The 25,858-nt window shown below is 45.9% G+C and overlaps 1 protein-coding gene across 1 annotated transcript in view; it reads left to right on the top strand.

Annotated features, from left to right (window-relative positions):
- The window catches only part of tmtc3 (transmembrane O-mannosyltransferase targeting cadherins 3), an 86,406-nt gene that overhangs the window by 37,090 nt on the left and 23,458 nt on the right, over window positions 1-25,858 (top strand). The window contains 2 exon segments of the mRNA XM_070900075.1: window positions 3,131-3,383; window positions 13,128-13,276. Of these exon segments, the coding sequence (XP_070756176.1) occupies window positions 3,131-3,383; window positions 13,128-13,276 (402 nt within the window).

The raw sequence follows: 25,858 nt of genomic DNA, 5'->3' as shown, positions 1-25,858 counted from the left end.
CAAATCCCCCTCCGTGTTGCTTTCACACACTCGCCTGTGTTAAAATCTCACCGAGAAATTGGTTGTTGTGTGACAACAGTCAGAATTTACACCCGGCGATATCAATGAACCGACGCATTTTAACTTCGGGTTGCTAAGCTAAGTTGAAATGAAAGGGGTCACTTTGTGATCGAGCTCCAGCAGTGGAGGTGTGTTAATGGACGGAGCACTGGCAAAAGGAAGCCCCGCTACATTCCAGTGACGGGCCGGCTTCACTGCAGCCTGTGCACACGTGCAGAGTTTCTGCTTTACACGTTGACACTTCCACATCAACAGCGAGAGTAGAGAAGAGCAACTCCTCCAGAGAGTGAGGGGTGATCTCATTGAGGTGTTAAGGAGTTGATAGGCTAGATAGACCAAAACTATTTCCTCTGCTGGGAGAGTCCACACCCAAGGGGGGGCATAACCTTAAAAATTAGAGCCAGGCTGTTTGATGTCAGGAAGCACTTCCTCACCTAGCTCAGAGTCATAAGGTCGTGGGTTCAAGTCCCACTCCAGAGATTTGAGCACAAAAAATCTAGGCTGACACTCCCAGTGCAGTGCTGAGGGAGTGCTGCACTGTCGGAGGTGCCGTCTTTTGGATGAGACGTTAAACCGAGGCCCCGTCTGCTCTCTCAGGTGGATGTAAAAGATCCCATGGCACTACTTTGAAGAAGAGCAGGGGAGTTATCCCCGGTGTCCTGGAGCCAATATTTATCCCTCAATCAACATCACAAAAACATAATCTGGTCATTATCACATTGCTGTTTGTGGGAGCTTGCTGTGTGCAAATTGCCATTTCCTACTTTACAACAGTGACTACTCTTCAAAAAGTACTTAATTGGTTGTAAACGCTTTGGGTTGTCCAGTGGTCGTGAAAGGTGCTATTTATGCAATTTTTATTAATAAGAATAATTAATAATGTGTTTTAAAAATATTATATAACTCTTGCATTTTGGATTGTCAGGACAAAACAGTGTACACTCTGATTTGTCAGCAGCAAGACCCTGGGAGATGAAGTAATGCATTTAAAATAAAATGTACAACCATTTTTTGTGGTCTTGAAGATCTCACAGCTAGATAGAAAAGGACTGCAGTTTCTTTATGAAGGAAAGGCAGACTGGTTTGAAGATTAAGGCTTGTTTGGTCAGTAGATGGTGCTCTCGAACTGTGTACAGTTCTGGTCACATTACAGATGGATGTGATTGCATCAGAGAGGGTACAGAGGAGATTTACCAGGATGTTGCCAGAACTGGAGAATTTTGGCTATGAGGAAAGATTGGATGGGCTGGGATTGTTTTCTTTGGAACAGAGGAGGCTGAGGGAAGACCTCATTGAGGTGTATAAAATTATGAGGGGCCTAGATAGGGTGGATAGGACGGACCTATTTCCCTTAGCAGAGGGATTAATAACCAGGGAACGTAGATTTAAAATAATTGATGAAGGATTAGAGAGGAGTTGAGAATTTTTTTCACCCAGAGGGTGGTGGGGGTCTGGAACTCACGGCCTGAAAGGGTGGTAGAGGCAGAAACCCTCACCACATTTAAAAAGTACTTGGATGTGCACCTGAAGTGCTGTAACCTACAGGGCTACGGACCGAGAGCTGGAAAGTGGGATTAGGCTGGATAGTCCTTTTACGGCCAGTACAGATACAATGGGTCGAATGGGCCCCATCTGTGCTGTAAATTCATATGATTTTATGACTAGATTTTCCAAATAGTACCGCTCACAAAGTAATGCTGCCTTTAAGTTGCTAAACATGGGCCGATCGGGAGCTTGCTGGAACCAGCGTGCACATTTGTGCAAGTTCACCCTCAATCTGCTTGGACTGAAACTCGCAAAGTACAAATTAGGAAGGATATAAATGCAATTGCATCATTATTACTTTAAAGCCTGTAATGTCCAAAATATTTAAAACATACTAGTCAGGTGGCGCAATCTTAATCTTTTTCAGAAAATTGCTCGTGCTGTCTTAAATATCAGCTTGGCTTGGTTTGCGAAAGCTCGCGTTTCTGAATCGGAAAGTTGTGGGTTAGAACCCCACCCTAGGCTGACACTCGAGCAGTACTGAAGGGGTGCTCCATTTACAGGCAAGCTGAATCCAGGCCTGACCTTCCTGTTTAAACGGCTGACAAAAATACCGGCGGCAGCATTTGAAGTGGGTAGCCACTTCCACCGGTGTCTCAAGCCAACATTTTCCACTCAACCAGCACAGCCAAATAATAGATCAACAGCTTATTCATCTCATCGCAGTCGATACTTTGTACTTCAAAACAAGTTATTGAATTTCATGAATACTTCAAGGTGATTGTCAGTGGAATGCTTTGGAGCACTTCAAAGAGACAGGATAAGGCACTACACTACGCCTGGCCTCATTGAATGGTGGAAGAGGCTTGCTGAGTCTTCTCCTGTTCCTGTGTTCCTAAATCTCTCTCTCTCTCTCTCTCTCTCTCTCTCTCCCCTCCTCCTTTAAGACGTTCGTTAAATCCTTCTTGTTTGACCAAGCTTTTGGGCACCTATCCTCATCATCTCCTTGCGTGACCCTGTGTAAAATTTTGTCAGATAACACTCTGTGAAATGTCTTGGGACGTTTTGCTACGTTATTTTGGCACTACATAAAAGGCAGAAGAGAAAGACTTGCATTTATATAGCGCCTTTCACGACCATCGGACGCCTCAAGTCGCTTTTTAGCCCAATGAAGTACTTTTGGAGTGTAGTCATTGTTGTAATGTGGGAAACGCATCAACCAATTTGTGCACAGCAAGCTCCAACAAACAGCAATGTGATAATGACCAGATAATCTGTTTTTTTTTGTTATGTTGGTTGAGGGATAAATATTGGCCCCTGGACACCGGTGATAACTTCCCTGCTCCTCTTCAAAATAGTGCCATGGGATCTTTTACATCCACCTGAGAGAGCAGACGGGGCCTCCGACAGTGTGAAGCTCTCTCGGCACTGTACTGGAGTGCCAACTGAGATTTTTGTGGAGTGGGACTTGAACCCACAACCGTCTGACTCAGAGAGGGCTATCCACTGAGCCACAGCTACGAAAGGGCAATTTTGTTATTCCATGGATACATGGCAATGTTAATATTTTAATTTGCTATTGCAGGTTTGATAATCCAGCTGCTGTCAGCCCGAGCCCTGCACGGCAGCTCACCTTCAACTACCTCTTGCCCTTGAACGGCTGGCTTCTCCTGAATCCATCAGAATTATGCTGTGACTGGACAATGGGTACCATCCCGCTGGTGGAATCGGTCTTGGATATTCGAAACCTCGCCACAGTCATTTTCTACTTTTTACTGGCTCTGCTGGTACATTATAGCCTTCGCTATCCTGGGGAATCATCCCGTGTTGTAATAATGGTAAGAGCAGGTACAGGAGCTAGCCTTCTAATTGTATAATTTACTGTATAATCGGAAGGGTTACTTGATAGAGTAACTAAGGAGAAACTTATTTTCACTGGCAGGCGGGTCGTTAGACAGAGGACACATTGAGCGGACTGGGCCTATATTCTTTCGCGTTTAGAAGAATGAGAGGTGATCTCATTGAAACATGCACAATTCTTACAGGGCTTGACAGCGTAGATGCAGGGAGGATGTTTCCCCCTGGCCGAGGAGTTTAGAACCAGGGGTCACAGTCTCAGAATAAGGGGTCGGCCATTTAGGACAGAGATGAGGAGAAACTTTTTCACTCAGAGGCTGGTAAATCTTTGGAATTCTCTGCCCCAGAGGGCTGTGGAGGCTCAGCCGTTGAGTATATTCAAGACAGACATCGATAGACTTTTGGATATTAAGGGAATCGAGGTGTATGGGGATAGTGCAGGAAAGTGTTGAGGTAGAAGATCAGCCATGATCTTATTGAATGGCGGAGCAGGCTCAAGGAGCCGAATGGCCTACTCCTGCTCCTATTTCTTATGTTCTTATGTTTAAGGTAACTGGCAATGGAGGCAGAGGAGGAGATGAACATTTTTTTACGCAGCGAGTTGTTGTGATCTGGAATGCACTGCCTGGAAGCGGCGGTGGGAGCAGATTCAATCGTAATTTCCAAAAAAGAAATTCGATATATAATTGAAAAGGAAATATTTTCAGGGCTATGGGGAAAGAGCAGAGGGAGTGGGACTAATTTGGATCGCTCTTTCACAGAGCCGGCACAGGTTCGATGGGCCGAATGGTGGCCTTCTGTGGTGTATGTTTCTATGACAGTGCTGCAAAATGATTTCCATTCTACAGATTCGGGTATGCTGCTATTTTTTTATATATTTTTTTTTAAGTATTGTCTGAACAATTGGGTTATTTATCTATCCTTGTGACAGGCGGAGCGATTAACTTGTAAAGCAATTTAATATATTCCATAAGCTGCTTTTCTGCTAAAGTTCTCTCCAAGAATTTACTAATCACTCCATATAACTCTTCTAAGGTGCATTTTTAAATTGCAACCTCACTAATGAGTTTAAATAAACAGGAATCAAATAACTAGGGCTGTAGAGAGGGCTTTAAACTAAGTGGGTGGAACGATTCAGGTTCAGAGCGAAAATTTACAAAGTCAAAGAATAAGGAGAAGGCAATGGGGGAAATGAAAACCAGAGCGTGCCAGGCAGGGACAGAATGTAGAAACATAAAGGTGAATCAGAAAGTGGGGTCAAAGCAGGAAAAAATGGTTAAAAAAAAATTCAAAAGCTCTTTATCTGAATGCACGCAGCATTCGCAATAAAATTGATGAGTTGATAGCACAAATTGATACAAATGGGTATGATCTCAAAGCCATTACAGAGACGTGATTGCAAGGTGACCTGGACTGGGAACCAAATATTATGGGGTACTTGACAATTCGGAAGGACAGACAGAAAGGAAAAGGAGGTGGGGTAGCCCTGTTAATAAAGGATGGGATCAGTGCGTTAGTGAGAAACGATATTGGCTCAGAAGATCACGATGTTGAATCAGTTTGGGTGGAGATAAGAAATAATAAGGGTAAAAAGTCGCTGGTGGGTGCAGTCTATAGGCCCCCCCGAACAGTAGCAACACTGTTGGACGGAGTATAAATCAAGAAATAATTGTGGTTTGTAAAAGAGGGACGGCAATAATCATGGGCAATTTTAACCGTCATATTGATTAGATAAAGCAAATTGGCCAGGGTAGCCTTGAGGAAGCATTCATAGAGTGTATCCGGGATAGTTTCCTTGAACAGTACGTTGCAGAACCAACCAGGGAGCAGGTTATCTTAGATCTGGTACTGTGTAATGTGTATTAATAAATGATCAATTAAAAGATCCTCTAGGAACGAGTGACCATAATATGATTGAATTTCAAATTCAGTTGGAGGGTGAGAAAGTTGGATCTCTAACCAGTGTCCTAAACTTCAATAAAGGAGACTAAAAGATTTGAGGGCAGAGTTGGCCAAAGTGGACTGGGAAAATAGATTGAAGTGTGGGACGGTTGATGAGCAGTGGCAGACATTTAAGGAAACATTTCAGAACTCGCAACAAAAATATATCCTAATGAGAAGGAAAAACTGTAAGAGAAGGGATAACCATCCGTGGCTAACTAAGGAAATAAGGGATGGTATCAAATTGAAAACAAGGGCATTCAATGTGGCCAAGACTAGTGGGAGGCCAGAGGATTGGGAAACTTATAAAAGCCAGCAAAGAACGACCTAAAAAAATGATAGAGAGAAGATAGATTATGAAAGTAAACTAGCACGAAATATAAAAACAGATAGTAAGAGTTTCTACAGGTACATAAAAAGTGGCTAAAGTAAATGTTGGTCCCCTAGAGGATGAGACTGGGGAATTAATAATGGAGAACAGGGAAATGGCAGAGACGTTGAACAAATATTTTGTATTGGTCTTCATGGTAGAAGACACTAAAAACATCCCAATAGTGGATAATCAAGGGGCTGTAGGGAGGGAAGTACTTAATATAATCGCTATCACTAAAGAAGTAGTACTCGGTAAAATAATGGTACTAAAGGCGGACAAGTCCCCTGGACCTGATGGCTTACATCCTAGGGTCTTAAAAGAAGTGGCTGCAGAGATAGTGGATGCATTGGTTGTAATCTTCTAAAATTCCCTGGATTCTGGGGCAGTCCCAGCGGATTGGAAAATCGCAAATGTAACATCCCTATTTAAAAAAAGGAGGCAGACAGCAAGCAGGAAACTACAGACCGGTTAGCCTAACATCTGTCGTTGGGAAAATGCTGGAGTCCATTATTAAGGAAGCAGTAGCTGGACATTTGGAAAAGTATAATTCAATCAAGCAGAGTCAGCATAGTTTTATGAAAGGGAAATCATGTTTGACATATTTTCTGGAGTTCTTTGAGGATGTAACGAGCAGGGTGGATAAGGGGGAACCAGTGGATGTGGTGTATTTGGATTTCAAGAAGTCATTTGATGAGGTGCCAAATAAAAGGTTACTGCACAAGATAAAAATACCTTGGTTGGGGGTAATATATTAGCATGGATAGAGGATTGGCTAACTAACAGAAAACAGAGAGTTGGGATAAATGGGTTATTTTCCGGTTGGAAAACAGTGACTAGTGGGGTGCTGCAGGGATCGGTGCTGGGTCCTCAACTATTTACAATCTGTATTAATGACTTGGATGAAGGGTCTGAGTGTAATATAGCCAGGTTTGCTGATGATACAAAGATGGGTGGGAGAGCAAATTGTGAGGAGGACACAAAAAATCTTCAAAGGGATATAGACAGGATAAGTGAGTGGGCAAATAATTGGCAGATGGAGTATAATGTGGAAAAATGTGAGGTTATCTACTTTGGTAGAAAAAAATAGAAAAGCAAATTGTACTTTAAATGGAGAAAAATTGCAAAGTGCTGCAGTACAGAGGGACCTGGGGGTCCTTGTGCATGAAACACAAAAAGTGAGTATGCAAGTACAGCAAGTAATCAGGAAGGCAAATGGAATGTTGGCCTTTATTGCAAGGGGGATAGAGTATAAAATCAGAGAAGTCCTGCTACAACTGTACACGGTATTGGTGAGGCCACATCTGGAGTACTGCGTACTTAAGGAAGGATATACTTGCATTGGAGGTGTTCAGAGAAGGTTCACTAGGTTGATTCCGGAGATGAGGGGGTTGACTTATGAAGAAAGGTTGAGCAAGTTGGGCCGATACTCATTGTAGTTCAGAAGAATGAGAGGTGATCTTATCGAAACATATAGGATAATGAGGGGGATAATGAGAGAGGATATTTCCACTTGTAGGGGAAACTAAAACGAGGGGACATAGTATCAGAATAAGGGGCGGCCCATTTAAAACTGAGATGAGGAGGAATATCTTCTCAGGGTTGTAAATCTGTGGAATTCTCTGCCCCAGAGAGCTGTGGAGGCTGGGTCATTGAATATATTTAAGGTGGAGATAGACAGATTTTTGAACGATAAGGGAGTCAAGGGTTATGGGGAGCGGGCGGGGAAGTGGAGCTGAGTCTAGGATCAGATCAGCCATGATCTTATTAAATGGTGGAGCAGGCTCGAGGGGCCAAATGGCCTGCTCCTGCTCCTATTTCTTATGTTTTAAAAAAAAAGTACTTTGCAAACACCTCCCTGAGGCTGCAGTTAAGCCACAATTTCCTGTCACCGAGAACCAGTTTCAACAACAGCTTCCATTTCGACAGGAGCTTTCAACATCATCAATAAATGATCTCATGGTACTTTGCAGAATAGATGTCTGTTCAAACTGATATGAAACCTGTAAAGGAGGTGTTTAAATGTGGCGAGTGAAATGGGGTGTCGCTGGGAATTAAAGAGAGTAGGCCACTCGAAGGCTCTCCCACTCAGAGCGAGGCAGAAGGAGGCGCGCACAAAAAACGGATGGGTAGAGAAAGGCCCTCTGGGCCATCCAGCTGGTCCCACACAATTGTGATTCCTTGCAAGGAAGGTAGTGCAGGGGTCCCCTGCGGTCATCCCCCTGCAAAACAGATACACCGTTTTGAGTACTGTTGAGGGGGATGACTCATCAGGGGAGGGCAGCAGCAGCCAAGTTCAGGGCACCGTGGCTGGCTCTGCTGCACAGGAGGGCAGGAAAAAGAGTGGGAGAGCGATACAGATAGGGGATTCGATTGTAAGGGGAATAGACAGGCGTTTCTGCGGCCGCAACCGAGACTCCAGGATGGTATGTTGCCTCCCTGGTACAAGGGTCAAGGATGTCTCGGACGGGGTGCAGGACATTCTGAAAAGGGAGGGTGAACAGCCAGTTGTCGTGGTGCACATTGGTACCAATGATATCGGTAAAAAACAGGATGAGGTCCTACGAGACGAATTTAAGGAGCTAGGAGCTAAATTAAAACGTAGGACCTCAAAAGTAGTAATCTCGGGATTGCTACCAGTGCCACGTGCTAGTCAGAGTAGGAATCGCAGGATAGCTCAGATGAATACGTGGCTTGAGCAGTGGTGCAGCAGGGAGGGATTCAAATTCCTGGGGCATTGGAACCGGTTCTGGGGGAGGTGGGACCAGTACAAACCGGACGGTCTGCACCTGGGCAGGACCGGAACCAATGTCCTAGGGGGAATGTTTGCTAGTGCTGTTGGGGAGGAGTTAAACTAATATGGCAGGGGGATGGGAAACAAAAAGGAGACAAAAGCAAAAGGCAGAAAGGAGATGAGTAAAAGTGGAGGGCAGAGAAACCCAAGGCAAAAAACAAAAAGGGCCACTGAATATAAAGGGGCTGCAGGAGGGGTCAAAACTAAAAATCATGGTTTAAAAACTAGTATTAAAACACTCTACCTAAACACACGCAGCATTCAAAATAAAGTAAATGAGTTGACGGCACAAATCATTACAAATGGGTATGATTTGGTGACCATTATAGAAACTTGGTTGTAGGGTGGCCAAGACTGGGAATTAAACATACAGGGGTATCTGACGATACGGAAAGATAGACAAGAAGGGAAAGGAGGTGGGGTAGCTCTGTTAATAAAGGATGATATCAGGGTAGTTGTGAGAGACGATATTGGCTCTAATGAACAAAATGTTGAATCATTGTGGGTGGAAATTAGAGATAGTAAGGGGAAAAAGTCACTGGTGGGCGTAGTTTATAGGTCCCCAAATAATAACTTCACGGTGGGGCGGGCAATAATCAAGGGAATAATGGAGGCATGTGAAAAAGGAACGGCAGTAATCATGGGGGATTTTAACCTACATATCGATTGGTCAAATCAAATCGCACGGGGTAGCCTGGAGGAGGAATTCATAGAATGCATACGGGATTGTTTCTTAGAACAGTATGTTATAGAACCTACAAGGGAGCAAGCTATCTTAGATCTGGTCCTGTGTAATGAGACAGGAAAAATAAATTATCTCCTAGTAAAAGACCCTCTCGGAATGAGTGATCACAGTATGGTTGAATTTGTAATACAGATTGAGGGTGAGGAAGTAGTGTCTCAAACGAGCGTACTATGCTTAAACAAAGGGGACTACAGTGGGATGAGGGCAGAGTTGGCTAAAGTAGACTGGAAACACAGGCTAAACGGTGGCACAATTGAGGAACAGTGGAGGACTTTTAAGGAGCTCTTTCATAGTGCTCAACAAAAATATATTCCAGTGAAAAAGAAGGGCGGTAAGAGAAGGGATAACCAGCCGTGGATAACCAAGGAAATAAAAGAGAGTTTCAAATTAAAGACCAATGCGTATAAGGTGGCCAAGGTTAATGGGAAACTAGAAGATTGGGAAAATTTTAAACAGCAAAGAATGACTCAGAAAGCAATAAAGAAAGGAAAGATAAATTACGAAGGTAAACTTGCCCAAAACATAAAAACGGATAGTTAAAATGGAAAAGAGTGACTAAAGTAAATGTTGGTCACTTAGAAGATGAGAAGGGGGATTTAATAATGGGAAATGTGGAAATGGCTGAGACCTTAAACAATTATTTTGCTTCGGTCTTCACAGTGGAAGACACAAAAACCATGCCAATAATTGCTGGTCACAGGAATGTGGGAAGGGAGGACCTTGAGATAATCACTATCACTAGGGGGGTAGTGCTGTACAGGCGAATGGGACTCAAGGTAGACAAGTCCCCTGGTCCTGATGAAATGCATCCCAGGGTATTAAAAGAGATGGCGGAAGTTATAGCAGATGCATTCGTTATAATCTACCAAAATTCTCTGGACTCTGGGGAGGTACCAGCAGATTGGAAAGCAGCTAATGTAATGCCTCTGTTTAAAAAAAGGGGGCAGACAAAAGGCAGGTAACTATAGGCCGGTTAGTTTAACATCTGTAGTGGGGAAAATGCTTGAAGCTATCATTAAGGAAGAAATTGCGGGACATCTAGATAGGAATAGTGCAATCAAGGAGACGCAGCATGGATTCATGAAGGGGAAATCATGTTTAACTAATTTACTGGAATTCTTTGAGGATATAACAAGCATGGTGGATAGAGGTGTACCAATGGATGTGGTGTATTTAGATTTCCAAAAGGCATTCGATAAGGTGCCACACAAAAGGTTACTGCAGAAGATAAAGGTACGCGGAGTCAGAGGAAATGTATTAGCATGGATAGAGAATTGGCTGGCTAACAGAAAGCAGAGAGTCGGGATAAATGGGTCCTTTTCGGGTTGGAAATCGGTGGTTAGTGGTGTGCCACAGGGATCGGTGCTGGGACCACAACTGTTTACAATGTACATAGATGACCTGGAAGAGGGGACAGAGTGTAGTGTAACAAAATTTGCAGATGACACAAAGATTAGTGGGAAAAGCAGGTTGTGTAGAGGACACCGAGAGGCTGCAAAGAGATTTAGATAGGTTAAGTGAATGGGCTAAGGTTTGGCAGATGGAATACAATGTTGGAAAGTGTGAGGTCATCCACCTTGGGGGGAAAAAAAACAGTAAAAGGGAATATTATTTGAATGGGGAGAAATTACAACATGCTGAGGTGCAGAGGGATCTGGGGGATCCTTGTGCATGAAACTCTTAGTTTGCAGGTGCAGCAGGTAATCAGGAAGGCGAATGGAATGTTGGCCTTCATTGCGAGAGGGATGGAGTACAAAAGCAGGGAGGTCCTGCTGCAACTGTACAGGGTATTGGTGAGGCCGCACCTGGAGTACTGCGTGCAGTTTTGGTCACCTTACTTAAGAAGGATATACTGGCTTTGGAGGGGGTACAGAGACGATTCACTAGGCTGATTCCGGAGATGAGGGGGTTACCTTATGATGATAGATTGAGCAGACAGGGTCTTTACTGTTGGAGTTCAGGAGGATGAGGGGTGATCTTATAGAGAGGTTGTTTCCACTGGTCGGGGAGACTAGAACTAGGGGGCACAGCCTCAAAATACGGGGGTGCCAATTTAAAACCGAGTTGAGAAGGAATTTCTTCTCCCAGAGGGTTGTGAATCTGTGGAATTCTCTGCCCCGGGAAGCAGTTGAGGCTAGCTCATTGAATATATTCAAATCACAGATAGATAGATTTTTAACCAATAAGGGAATTAAGGGTTACGGGGAGCGGGCGGGTAAGTGGAGCTGAGTCCACGGCCAGATCAGCCATGATCTTGTTGAATGGCGGAGCAGGCTCGAGGGGCTAGATGGCCTACTCCAGTTCCTAATTCTTATGTTCTTATGTCTGCAACGTTCCCCCGAAGGTGTGCAAACGCTTGCACCGTCTCTCTCCCAGCCTGTGAGCAGCCTGCGCGGGACCTCCCCATGGATGCCCGGCTGCGCAAATTTAAAGGGACCGTGCACAGAAAATTTGAGGGAACACTGCTTATGTATCACAATATTATACACTCCCTACCTATGTTCCTGTAATTTTTTTGGGGCCTTGCACGACCCCTTCAAAATACCGCCCACGCATACTATATAAATGCAAGTCCTCCTCTCTTCCTTCCCTCCTCTCTTCCTTCCCTCCTCTCTTCCTTCCCTCCTCTCTTCCTTCCCTCCTCTCTTCCTTCCCTCCTCTCTTCCTTCCCTCCTCTCTTCCTTCCCTCCTCTCTTCCTTCCCTCCTCTCTTCCTTCCCTCCTCTCTTCCTTCCCTCCTCTCTTCCTTCCCTCCTCTCTTCCTTCCCTCCTCTCTTCCTTCCCTCCTCTCTTCCTTCCCTCCTCTCTTCCTTCCCTCCTCTCTTCCTTCCCTCCTCTCTTCCTTCCCTCCTCTCTTCCTTCCCTCCTCTCTTCCTTCCCTCCTCTCTTCCTTCCCTCCTCTCTTCCTTCCCTCCTCTCTTCCTTCCCTCCTCTCTTCCTTCCCTAAATTTATATTGCCAACACTTGCATTTATATAGCACCTATGGTCAATGTTGTAATGTAGGAAATGAGGCAGCCAATTTGTGCACAGCAAGCTCCCACAAACAGTAATATGAACAGATAATCTGTTTTTTAGTGATGTTGGTTGAGGGATAAATATTAACCAGGGCACAGGGGAGAACTCCCCTGCTCTTCTTCCACCTGGTGTCATGGGATCTTTTACGTTCACTTGAGCAGGCAGACGGGGCAGCAGTTTAACGTCTCACCAGAAAGACGGCACCTCTGACTGTGCAGCATTCCCTCAGTACTGCACTGGAGTGTCAGCCTAGATTTTTGTGTTCAAATTCCTGGAGTAGGACTCGAACCCACAGCCTTCTGACTCGAGGGTGAGGGTGCTGCCCACTGAGCCATGGCTGATGCCAGCTTCATAGAGGGGACCCTAAGAACTCGTCAGAGACTTAGAGTATCGCTATGTTTCAAATAAGGAGGTCTGATTCTATTAAACATTAAGCAGATGGAACCAAGTATATTGTTTTCTTTTTGAAATGGGTCTGTATCTGTGCAACATCTTTTGAATTACACAGCAATCTGAATCACGTGTTGTCAGGGCCGGTGACCACACACAGTTCACGACCCGTGAATTGATTCTGGACACTATGGAAAAACAGGACCAAGGTTTACTACTCTGGAATTCCTTCTCCAAGCCATTTTGCCTCTCTTTGCCCTCAAAAACCTGATCAAAAACAAGCTATCGGCCACCCGCCCCTCCTCCTAATCTCTCCCTCCGTGGCACAATTTCCTTTCTCTGACTCTCTGCAAAGTACCTCGAGGGGATTTGTTTGCTGAAGGCCTATATAAATTATGCTTGTTGTTTGACTTCTAATTCTACCTTTTAGGAATGATTCACGTGGCTCAAACATTGCTCTCTCTTTCCAGGCACTTTCTTTCATGGTGTTGCCATTCATTCCGGCATCAAACCTATTCTTCCCCGTTGGTTTTGTGGTAGCAGAGCGCGTGCTGTATGTACCGAGCATGGGCTTTTGTTTGCTGGTTGCTCATGGATGGAAGAAGATAGCAGGAACACGGTATTGTTTAATCCTTACAGCTTCAACTTGAAATTGCAGTGAACAAAATTTCTGTGTTGATTATTAGCCCCTAGCCTAGCGGCGCAAAGCACTGGGGTGAATTTCCAGAGGGATAGAATTGAAAAGCCGTGATGTTGTATAGAATCTTGGTTAGACCACACTTGGGAGTACTGTGAACAATTCTGGTTTCCATATTATACAAAGTATATAGAGGCACTGGAGAAAAAATAGATTTACTAGGATGATACCAGAACTGAGATGTTAGACCTATCAGGAAAAATTTAACAGTACGAGACTTTATTCTCTAGAAAATAGAAAGCTGATGGGTGATCGGATAGAGTTCTTTAAGGGGTTTGATAGGGTAGATGTCGACAAGGTGGTTCTACTTGTGGCGAGACCTGAACTGCAGGCCATAATACAAGATACACTAATAAATCCAGTAGGGAATTCAGGAGAAACTTCTTCATCCAGAGAGTGGTGAGAATGTGGAACTCACTACCGCAGGGAGTAGTTAAGGCGAATAGCATCGATGCATTTAAAAGGAACCTGGATAAACACATGGGGAAGAAATGAATAGGATATGTTGATGGAGTTAGATGAAGTAGGGTGGGAGGAGGCTGGTTTGGAGCAAACACCGGAATAGACCAGTTGGGCCAAATGGCCCGTTTCTATGCTGCACATTCTATGTAGTTCTTGTCCTCGTCTATAACTCCCTCTGTGGCTTTGTGCCATTCTGTTCTCTGCAATCTCCCCAATCTTGTATCCCGATCCCGAACGCTCTGTTCCTCCGACTCAAGCTTCCCACGCACCCCACATCTCTCTTTGCCTCATCATCATTGCGGGAGACTGTTTAGCTACTGTGGTGCTCTTTAGAACACTCTATCTAAAACTCTCCAGCTCACTAACTTTTTTTTAAAAACCTTCATAAACCTCCTGTACTCAATCTTTGGCCATGTTTTTGGTCACTCTTCCTACGTAAACTAGAGGTCACCAAAACTCAGCTGCCCATGTCCTAACTCGCACCGAGTCCCGCTCACCCATCACCCCTTGTGCTCACTGACCTACATTGGCTCCCAGTTAAACAACGCCTCGATTTCAAAATTCTCATGCTTGTTTACAAATCCCTCCATAGTTTCACCCCTCCCTATCTCTGTAATCTCCTCTGGTCCCACAACCCCTCAGATGTCTGCGCTCATCTAATTCTGCCCTCCTGAGCATCCCTGATTATCATCGCTCCACCATCGGTGGCCGTGCCTTCTGTTGCCTGGGCCCCAAGCTCTGGAACCTCCCTAAACCTCTCCACCTCTCTACCTTTCTTTCCTCCTTCACGATGCTCCTTAAAACCGACCTCTTTGACCAAGCTTTTGGTCATCTGTCCATATTTCTCCTTATGTGGCTCAGTGTCAAATGTATTGTTTACTCTTGTAACACTCCTGTGAAGCGCCTTGGGACATTTTACACTCTCTCTTACATTAAAGGCGCTATATAAATGCAAGTTGTTGTTATGAGCGAAGCCTGGGTCAAGTCAGCTTCCTCTACATCTTGCATCCCAGGCTGCCTCCATCGTTGGAATCCATCTCATCGCAGTGAGATGGGATTAGCCGTTCTCAAAGCTCTGCCAAATCAGCTTTTATGCGAGAGTGTTGCGGGCACTGCAAAAAATGACTGCTGCCTTTTTATTGCGGAATCGGTATAAAATGGCCTGGCCCAACGTTCCCCCAAGCTGCGTGGCAGCACGGCGATCGGGAGGTTCCGCCAGCGCAGGCCACTCACCAGCGGTAACGATGGAAACCATACCACGGCCGCGCAGCAAATTTAAAGGGACCGCGTACTTAAAGAGGGAACCTTGGCCCTGCCCTGTGACAGTCGGAAGCCCTCCACCCTCCCCTGTGAAAACTCCTGCTGCTTCTCCTGGCTTGCCCCTGACCGTTGCTCCCTGCCGTTAGCCGACGCAGTCAATGGATTCGGAATTCCCGGTCCAAGTTCCAGTTTGACCCCCGGAGCTGGTGAGGAGCGAGTTGGGAAAGGGTGTCCCTGTGAATTGGGGAAGGCGGGGAGAGAACAGTGACAGTAGCGGGGCTTGTGGGGGGGGAGGGGGGAAATTGTAGCCGGGGGGGGGGGGGTGGAGAGGAGAATACCGGCATGAACCGAGGGAGAAGAATGTAAACTCGGGGAGGCGGGGGAGCTCAGTGCCAGCACGATATATGTATACATATGTGTGTTTTTGTATATTAGGTAAAATATAACAAAAATGTAACTGGCTTCATGAACTGAGGGTAGGGGGAATTAATAAAAAAAAAGGTAAACAATTAAAGATTTAGGGAGCGAAATTGCCAGGGAAAGGGGTCCATAGTGCCTCTGGGGAAATTGCCCCGGAGGTTTGGGGGGGGGGCGGTGTGTCGTTCGCGCTGCGCCCCGCGATTTGCGCCCCGGGCTGGCACACGCACGGCGATGACGTCATCACCGTGCGCGCCGACCACTTTGCTCCCCGCGGGTCACGAAGCTGGCGGGAAACCGCCGCAGGGGCACCCTTTAGCTTTGAATTTTGCCCCTGCACTGGATCTTTGAACTTGCATTGCGAGAATCCGGAGTTAAAACATCATCACACGAGGTATTTCTCAAAGGGAAACCCAGCTGTTCACTTCCAGGCGAGCTGCTTGGGTTCTTCAGTATTGGTCAGTTGTCGCTTGGCCGGCATTGCCGCATTCAATGACCAGCATCTTGGCAAATGGCGAGAGATTGCAGTCATTCGGTTAAATGGTGAGGGGATGGAGCATCTGCCGCCTTTGTTCCATCATCTGTGGCGGGGTGGGGAGGGGGGGATATTCACAAGCCGCCTGGTTCAAAGAAAAGGCCACTTGCCTGGGGTAGTGACTTTGACAGCTGATAAGAGACCAGAAGAAAGATTTTCATTTATCTCGTGCCTTTCACGACCGTCGGACGTCCCAAAGTGCTTTACAGCCAAAGAAGTTCTTTTGAAGTGTAGTCACTGTTATAATGTGGGAAACGCGGTCGCTAATCTGCGCACAGCAAGCTCCCATAAACAGCAATGTGTTAATGACCAGCTAATCTGTTTTTGTTATGTAGATTGAGGGATAAATATTGGCCCAGGACACCAGGGATAACTCCCCTGCTCTTTTTCAAAATAGTGCCATAGGATCTTTTACGTCCACCTGAGAGAGCAGACGGGGCCTCGGTTTAACGTCTCATCCGAAAGACTATTGGGAAAAGGAAGGGTCTAGATTGGCCAGAGCCCTCTGCAATTGACAGCTTGATGGACATAGACTTCAGCTCACAGGATATTGGAAGCCAAAGGCAGTCAGGAGCCAGCCAGAGTGTTTGAGGATCACAATTTTGAAGCTGACTTAGCTTTCGCTCGGCCACTCTAAACTAACAACACATTAACTTCCATCTAAAGGTCTGAGATTAGGGACAAAATGTATTTGTTGTTTTATATATCAGAGCCGATAAAAGGAAGAACTTGCATTTATTTCACAATCTGAGAACATGCCCAGGTGCTTAACAGGTAGCGAAGTACTTCTGAAGTGTAGAAGGAATCTGTGGCTCCAATCTGCGCACAGCAAGGTCCCACAAACAACATTGAGGTAATGACCAGATAAGCCTTTTTTTCGTAACATTGGTTGAGGGACAAAAGGAGTTGCCAGGACACTCGGCAGAATGCCACTGCATTTCTTTGTGTGGTGCCATTGGATCTTTTACATCCACCTGAGAGGGCAGATGGGGCCTCGGTTTATCCTTTCATCTAAAAATGCGAATTGTACTTGAACCCACAACCTTCTGACTCGGAGGCACGACTGCTACCCATTGAGAATTTTAGCGACGAGGACAGATTGGATCGGCTGGAACAGAGGAGGCTGAGAGGAGACCTCATTGAGGTGTTTAAATTATGTGGGGCCTAGATAGAGTAGATAGAAAGGGCCTATTTCCCTTAGCAGAGGGGTCAATAACCAGGGGGCATAGATTTAAAGTGAGTGGTAGGAGGTTTAGAGGGAGTTGGGGAGCAATTTTTCCACCCAGAGGGTGGTGGGGGTCTGGAACTCACGGCCTGAAAGGGAGGTAGAGGCAGAAACCCTCCTCACATTTAAAAAGTACCTGGATGTGCACCTGAAGTGTTGTAACCTACAGGGCTACGGACAGAGAGCTGGAAAGTGGGATTAGGCTGGATAGCTCTTTGTCGGCCGGCACGGACACGATGGGCCGAATGGCCTCCTTCCATGCTGTAAATTTCTGTGATTCTATGAGCCACAGCTGACACCTTAGTCAATATTTCGATCTGTAAAATGACTGCACTGGTTAAAACATGTGGTAGCAGTAAACGATTGCAGACAGTAATATAACATCCATCTACCTATTGAATATCAAAGCAAACTCACCTACCTGTGGTACTTTTAAACTTGTGGAGCAGCACTCAGCATTAAGTCAGAGCCGGCACCTTTTGATCTTTGTAGATGATCTAGTAGCATATGGAAAGATAACCTGCGGCTCGTGCCACAGCAGAACACCACCGCAGGTCGGGGCTATAAATAGAGCTGGAGCGCTGGGCCCTGGAACATTGTGGGCGGAGGTGCGGCGAATGAGGGTACTGGGCCCAGAAGAATCGAGGGCCCAGGGGCAGCACGGGCCCAGCCCACACTGTGCGATATGTGTGTGCACCCGGTCCATGCAGCAGAGCAGGTCTCCAGTCGTCCTGGTTAACCCTTGCCACTGGATAAAGGCCTCGCTCTGCCAAGCCCGTGTGGTGGCTGGTGTGCAACGGTCACCCCACGTTAAAAAAAATCCACACACAGACATCTTCCACCCCCTCAATTGGAGTTCAGGACTGGAACATCGGGTCCTTCATCGAAACATCTGTGAACTCGTGGAAGCAAGTCATCCTCGTTCGAGGGATCGTCTATGAAGATGATTATGTAACTATTTCTGAGCACCATATCCGTAATCGCTCGTTCTTCTCATTGCATCTACACAGGAGTCTCTCGGTACTTGCAACCATTTGTTTCTCATCCTCATCATGAAAATCTATTGGAGGTCGTCAAAAATGATCTTCCGACTGACTGGTACAGTGGCCCGTGTTCACCTGAAAAATATAGGAGCAGGAGTCGGCCATTCGGCCCCTCGAGCCTGTTCCACCATTCAATATCATGGCTGATCTACGACCTAACTCCATATACCCGCCTTTGCCCCATATCAACAACAACTTGTGTTTATATAGCGCCTTTAACGTAGTGAAACATCCCCAGGTGCTCCACAGAAGTAGTATGAGGTTTTTAGAAAAATTGACACCGAGCCGCAGAAGCAGAAAAAGGTATATCCCTTGATACCTTTGGTTAACAGAAAGCCATCAATCTCTGATTTAAAATTAACAATTGATCTAGCAAAAGTTGCCATTTGTGGACAAGAGTTCCAAACTTCTCCCACCCTTTGTGTGTAGAAGTGTTTCCTAATTTCACTCCGAGCCCTAAAGCCCCCCAACCAGCGGGAATAGTTTCTCTCTCTCTACCCGATCTGCTCCCCTCAATATCCTGAAAACTTCGATCATATCACCCTTTAACCTTCTAAATTCTTGGGAATACAAGCCTAATTTGTGTAATTGCTCCTCATAACTTAATCCTTAAGTCCGGGTATCATTCTGGTAAACCTGCACTCCCTCCAAGGCCAATATATCGTTTCTATGGCGTGGTGCCCGGAACTGCTCTCAGTGCTCCTGGTGTGGTCTAAACAGGGTTTTGTATAGACAAGCAATCAATGCCACGTAGATACAGACAGAATCAGAGTGCAGGCTTGCCAATTGGTGCGTCACTTTGAGCATTGAAAAGATCAGATCACACAGCTGCCCCCCCCCCCCCCCGGCAAACTGGACCCTGATGTTGCCCACTCACTTAGCCGATGGGCTAAGGTACAATGGGCTTTGTCGTGACAGCCAGCTGGCTTTACAATGTCAGCTGTGGCTCAGTGAACAGCACCCTTGCCTCTGAGTCAGAAGGTTGTGGGTTCAAGTGCTGCACTGTCGGAGGTGCCGTCTTTCGGATGAGACGTTAAACCGAGGCCCCCCCCTGTCTTCTCTCTCGGGTGGACATTAAAGATCCCGTGACATTACTTTGAAAAAGAGCAGGGGAGTTCTCCCCCAGTAACCTGGCCAATAGTTGTCCCTCAACCAACATAATAAAAACAGATTATCTGGATCATTATCCCATCGCTGCTTGTGGGAGCTTGCTGTGCGCAAATTGGCTGGGCTGCCGCGTTTCCTACATGACAACAGTAACTACCCTTCAAAAACTACTTCATTGGCTGTAAAACGCTTTGGGATGCCCAGTGGTCGTGAAAGGCGCTATATAAATGCAAGTCTTTCAATCATGATTCAGAGCTGTGCGACAAGTGAGAGAGGGTCTGAAATTACTGGAAAAAGAACCAATCAAGGAGCAGGACTTCTTGAAGTCCAACCCAGATACTTGCATTCAGCAACATCATATTGACAGAGGAAAATTGCTCCCGTGTAATTTAGGGCCTACTTCCCACCAGGCTCTGTCCTCTGCAATATTGCAGAGGTGTGCACAGTCTTGTCAGCCATCTTGGAGATCATTACCTCCTTATGGCAGGAGTGTAAGAGGCGGTGCATTGGGTTTGGAATGTTAGGTAGAATGTACACACACAAACGGGCCAAAGGGTCCGTGCCGTTGTTTATGCTCCACACGAGCCTCCTCCCATTCTGCATCATCGAACCCTATCTTTTTTTACCTCTGCACTTGAGTCTGCATTTGGCATAGGATGAAAGTCTCCCTTCTCTGCTGACTGTGTAGATGGTTTAAAATCCATCTTAATCCTTAACTCATTTAACTAGACTATTTCAGTTTTATCAAAGCAGATAAAGTATACTTTTCCAGTCAAGCCAGGGCTTGCTATCTGGAGCGGAGATGCTGGACTTGATTTGACGTGTCACCCGTCTGCCCCCTCTGGTGCATGTAAAAGTTCCCATGGCCCTATTTCTAAGAAGAGCAAGGGAGTTATCCCCAATGCCTTGGCCAATATTAATCCCTCAACCAATATTAATCCCTCAACCAACATCACTAAAAATAGATTATCTAGTCATTATCACATTGCATTGGAGAGTGTACCGAGGAGATTTCCGAGAATGTTGCCAGGATTGGAGAATTTTAGCTGTGAGGAAAGATTGGATAGGCTGGGATTGTTTTCTTTGGAACAGAGGAGGCCGAGGGGAGATCTTATTGAGGTGTACAAAATTATGATGGACCTAGAAAGGGTGGGTGGGAAGGACCTGTAGCCCTTAGCAGAGGGCAGAAATTTAAAGTAATTGGGGGGAGGTTTAGAGGGGATTTGAGGGGAAATGTCTTCACCTAGAGGGTGGTGGGGGTCTGGAACTCACTGCCTGAAAGGGTGGTAGAGGCAGAAACCCTCACCACATTTAAAAAGTACCTGGATGTGCACCTGAAGTGCCGTAACCGACAGGGCTACGGACCGAGAGCTGGAAAGTGGGATTAGGCTGGGTAGCTTTGTCGGCCGGCGCGGACATGATGGGCCGAAATGGCCTCCTTCCGTGCTGTAAATTTCTGATTTCTATGATTGCTGTTTGTGGGAGCTTGCTGTGCGCAAATTGGCTGCCATGTTTCCTACATTACAACAGTGACTACACTTCAAGAAGTACTTCATTGGCTGTAAAGTGCTTTGGGACGTCCGGTGGTCGTGAAAGGCGCTATATAAATGCAAGTTCTTTTTTTTCCCTGTGGTGAAACTGCCAAGGGTTTTTGGAAGGCTGAGCAACTTCAGCATAACTTAAAATAAATAATGCTTGGTCTCCCACCGGGTAATCACACTTGCAGTGATTCCCTGCCCCCACCCCCCCCCAGCCCACGGGCATACACTAAGCATAAGAGCGAGAAACTTTTATTCGGGGGTTTGAAGCCTGTGCGATGATTCATGTGGAAGCAGGGACAGTAGCTTCTCAAACCGTATTGCCGACGATCGCCCTGTGACGATCACCTGAAAAGACAATTCCATTTTGTGTGGTTGTTCTGCGGGCAGATTTTAAATCTGTAAAGGTGTCTTTAGCCACATGAGATAGCGGACTAATATGTGCCTTTCATGACAATGAGCAGTTATTGTAGTTTTTAAAAAAAAACATTCTGACTTGATAAATTGGCAATTAAATTTTTTTTTAAATATATATTTTTTAACAATTTCCATTGAGACCTAGTTCCAAAATAACTTCCATGTGAAAATATCTGGTTGCACAGTAAATTCATCACAGCTGTTGCTGTGAATCTGTTTCTGATTGGTTTGTTTTCCGATACAGTAACAGCGAACTGTCTCAAATTCAACAACTTACAACAACAACTTGTCTTTATATAGCACCTTGAACGTAGTAAAACATCCCAAGGCGCTTCACAGGTGTATTATGAGACAAAACAAATAAATTTGACACCGAGCCACACAAGAAGAAATTAGGGCAGGGCTTGGTCAAAGAGGTAGGTTTTAAGGAGCGATTTAAAAGAGGAAAGAGAGGCGGAGAGGTTTCGGGAGGGAGTTCCAGGGCTTAGAGCCGAGGCAGCTGAAGGCACGGCCACCAATGGTTGAGCGAACTAAGTTTGAAGCCTCATCTAACATTTCTTTATCGGAATTTAATTACTTGTACCATCACCTTTCACATGGTAGCAGCAAAGCAAATCAAATGTCAATATCTCAGTCGGATATCCGGGCCAAAGCTCCCGGTGTAACAGCGGGGATATCTTGTAGGCTGCCTGTGAATTCCCTCTGAGAGCAGAGCTCGATGATGTGCTCCAGGGTCTGATTAGGAGCTCCACAGTCACATGATGGGGAGGCTTTAATCTTCCACCGATGGAGAAGGTGGCAGCGTCGACCGTGACCAGTTCTGAGGCGGTTGATGATTGTCCACTGTTTGAGAGGAAGGTTTAATCCTTTAGGTTGTACTGTGGGCTCCTCGATAAGGAATCCATTCCGTGTGTCGCAGTTCTTCCAAGCATTTCGTCATCGAGGCTGAGGGGAAATTGCTTCAGGGCTGGTGACGGTCCAAGATTACTTGTACCAATCCGTGTGGGTGGCGTTTGAACTTAAAGCCCTGCTCCTTTCACACCGTGGGCTTGGATGCAATGGCCCAGAATTTGTGGTCCGCAGCGAAGCAAAGACATTCGCCACTGGGCCCCGAAGTAAGCTTTGCACAAAGACCTCGCGATATCTCTGTGAAGAATTTCGGGTTTTCCGGCGTGTAATTCAAATCAACGGAGTATAGTGGGAATCCCATAGCGTGAGCAACTGTGAGGTCAACAAGCTGTCTAAGCAGCCAATCAAAATGCAGAATTCTCACAGACAGCGAACCAGGAAGTGGGTAAGCTCTTAAAATTCTAACTTTTAAAAAAATGTTCGAGCGAGCCAAACAAAGATTGGGGCTCGCACATGGGGAAAAGGCAAACCTGAAATAAAGATGAACAAACTTTTTTTTAAAAAGCGTCACTATTTTAAAGACTGATCACTCACACCTATCTTAAAGAAAATCCCAGTGGTACTGGCTTTGCAGTGCTCGTTGACTTGGGGATCAAGTGTGAAACACTTGAGGTAATATCTTAAATTGATTTAAGGACACAACAGTTTTGGAGACACGTTGGTTGCCCATCCTTAGTTGCCCTGAAAAGGCGGTGAAGAGCACTGAACCTGTTCATTTGTAGGGGTGCCCGGCCCCTTTAAGGGACTGCGCGGCCCATTCAAAATACAGCGCATGCGTGGGTTTATCGCATTGAAGAGCCGGCTGCGCGGGAGCTCCAGAGAGCTGCGCGGGAGCTCCAGAGAGCTGCGCGGGAGCTCCAGAGAGCTGCACGGTCACACTGCTCAAAGGGAACGATGAGCTCTCTCCCTGATCTGCTGAAGTATTTGTGCTGATGGTGCTTCCCTCACTGACGTTGGGTAGAAAATTCCAATCTATACCCATGTTACTTTATTTGCTTTGTTGCTGATTTTACCAATTGTTAAATACATATATTGAATTGTTGGCTTGCATAGAATTACACGGCATTTACAGCGCAGAAACAGAGCATTCGGCTCAAATTCAGCCTCCTCCCAGCTTGCTTTGCCTAACTCATCACCATATCCCTCTGTTCCTCTCTCCCTCGCGTGTAGCTAGCTTCACTTTAAATGCATCCATGCTATTTACCTCAACCATTCTCTGTGGTCCGAATGCAATGAAAGCTTCCTGTGGCTTGTTTCTGTGGTGCATCAGTTTTGCTGTGGTGAAGCATGGCATTTCTTCACCATAGTACCGTGCATCTTCACTGTAAATTAGTCGCATGTTATAAACTCAGCGTGGCTCAGTGGGTAGCACTCTTGCCTCCGATTCAAAAGGTTGTGTGTTCAGGTCCCACTCCAAGACCAACACGTTATAATTTGCCAATTCCGTGCAATGCTGAGGGGCTGCTGCATTGTTGGCAGGTGTTGTCTTTCAGATGGGACATTAAACGCTTGTCTTTTTGTTCTGATGGTTCAGGTGGGTATTAAAAATCCCATGGCACTATTTGGGGGGATAAACAGTAGTGTCCGACTCATGGCCGACATTCTGATGAACTGATCATTCATTACCACAGCAGGCCCCAATTCTTTGTGAAGTGAGTTTCAGAGACATGATCCGGTGCTATATATAGTCAACTTAATTAAAGGCAATTCATTTTTGCGTCCTGCGATGTAATTTTTGTTTTTTTTATTCGTCCGTGGGATGTGGGCGTCGTTGGCAAGCCTGGCATTTATTGCCCTTCTCTGATTGCCCCTTGAAAAGTTGGTGGTGAGCCGCAGCCTTGAATCGCTGCAGTCCGTGTGGTGAAGGTACCCCCACAGTGCTAACTTTGTTGTAGCGGTTTAGAAACATAGAAAATAGGTGCAGGAGCAGGCCATTCGGCCCTTCTAGCCTGCACCGCCATTCAATGAGTTCATGGCTGAACATGCAACTTCAGTACCCCATTCCTACTTTCTCGCCATACCCCTTGATCCCCCTAGTAGTAAGGACTACATCTAACTCCATTTTGAATATATTTAGTGAATTGGACTCAACAACTTTCTGCGGTAGAGAATTCCACAGGTTCACCACTCTCTGGGTGAAGAAGTTTCTCCTCATCTCAGTCCTAAATGGCTTACCCCTTATCCTTAGACTGTGACCCCTGGTTCTGGACTTCCCCAACATTGGGAACATTCTTCCTGCATCTAACCTGTCTAAACCCGTCAGAATTTTAAAAGTTTCTATGAGATCCCCTCTCATTCTTCTGAACTCCAGTGAATATAAGCCCAGTTGATCCAATCTTTCTTGATATGTCAGTCCCAGCATCCCGGGAATCAGTCTGGTGAACCTTCGCTGCACTCCCTCAATAGCAAGAATGTCCTTCCTCAAGTTAGGAGACCAAAACTGTACACAATACTCCAGGTGTGGCTTCACCAAGGCCCTATACAACTGTAGCAACACCTCCCTGCCCTTGTACTCAAATCCCCTCGCTATGAAGGCCAACATGCCATTTGCTTTCTTAACCGCCTGGTGTACCTGCATGCCAGCCTTCAATGACTGATGTACCATGACATCCAGGTCTCGTTGCACCTCCCCTTTTCCTAATCTGTCACCATTCAGATAATAGTCTGTCTCTCTGTTTTTACCACCAAAGTGGATAACCTCACATTTATCCACATTATACTTCATCTGCCATGCATTTGCCCACTCACCTAACCTATCCAAGTCGCTCTGCAGCCTCATAGAATCCTCCTCGCAGCTCACACTGCCACCCAACTTAGTGTCATCTGCAAATTTGGAGATACTACATTTAATCCCCTCGTCTAAATCATTAATGTACTGTATAAACAGCTGGGGCCCCAGCACAGAACCTTGCGGTACCCCACTAGTCACTGCCTGCCATTCTGAAAAGTCCCCATTTACTCCTACTCTTTGCTTCCTGTCTGACAACCAGTTCTCAATCCACGTCAGCACACTACCCCCAATCCCATGTGCTTTAACTTTGCACATTAATCTCTTGTGTGGGACCTTGTCGAAAGCCTTCTGAAAGTCCAAATACACCACATATCAACTGGTTCTCCCTTGTCCACTCTACTGGAAACATCCTCAAAAAATTCCAGAAGATTTGTCAAGCATGATTTGGTACAACTGAGTGTCTCACTAGGCCATTTCAGAGGGCAGTTAAGAGTACAAACCCATCTGGTTTACAAACTTTCTTTAGGGAAGGAAATCTGCCGTCCTTATCCGGTCTGGCCTATATGTCACTCCAAACCCACAGCAATTGTGCTCGACTCTTAACTGCCTTCTGAAACGGCCGAGAAAGCCACGCGGTTGTATCGAAACTACTACGAAAAACTTATAAGAATAAAACCGAACAGACCACCCGGCATCAACCTTGGCACCAGATTCGGATATCGCAGTTCCTGGGTCACAATCCTGGAACTCCCTCCCTAACAGCACTGTGGGAGCACCTTCACCACACGGACTGCAGCGGTTCAAGAAGGCGGCTCACCACCACCTTCTCAAGGGGCAATTAGGGATGGGCAATAAATGCT

Source organism: Pristiophorus japonicus, chromosome 15 (assembly GCF_044704955.1).
Source record: "Pristiophorus japonicus isolate sPriJap1 chromosome 15, sPriJap1.hap1, whole genome shotgun sequence".
Taxonomy (NCBI): Eukaryota; Metazoa; Chordata; class Chondrichthyes; family Pristiophoridae; genus Pristiophorus; species Pristiophorus japonicus.
Note: the sequence above shows the minus strand (reverse complement) of the source record. Positions and strands in the feature narration are given on the sequence as shown.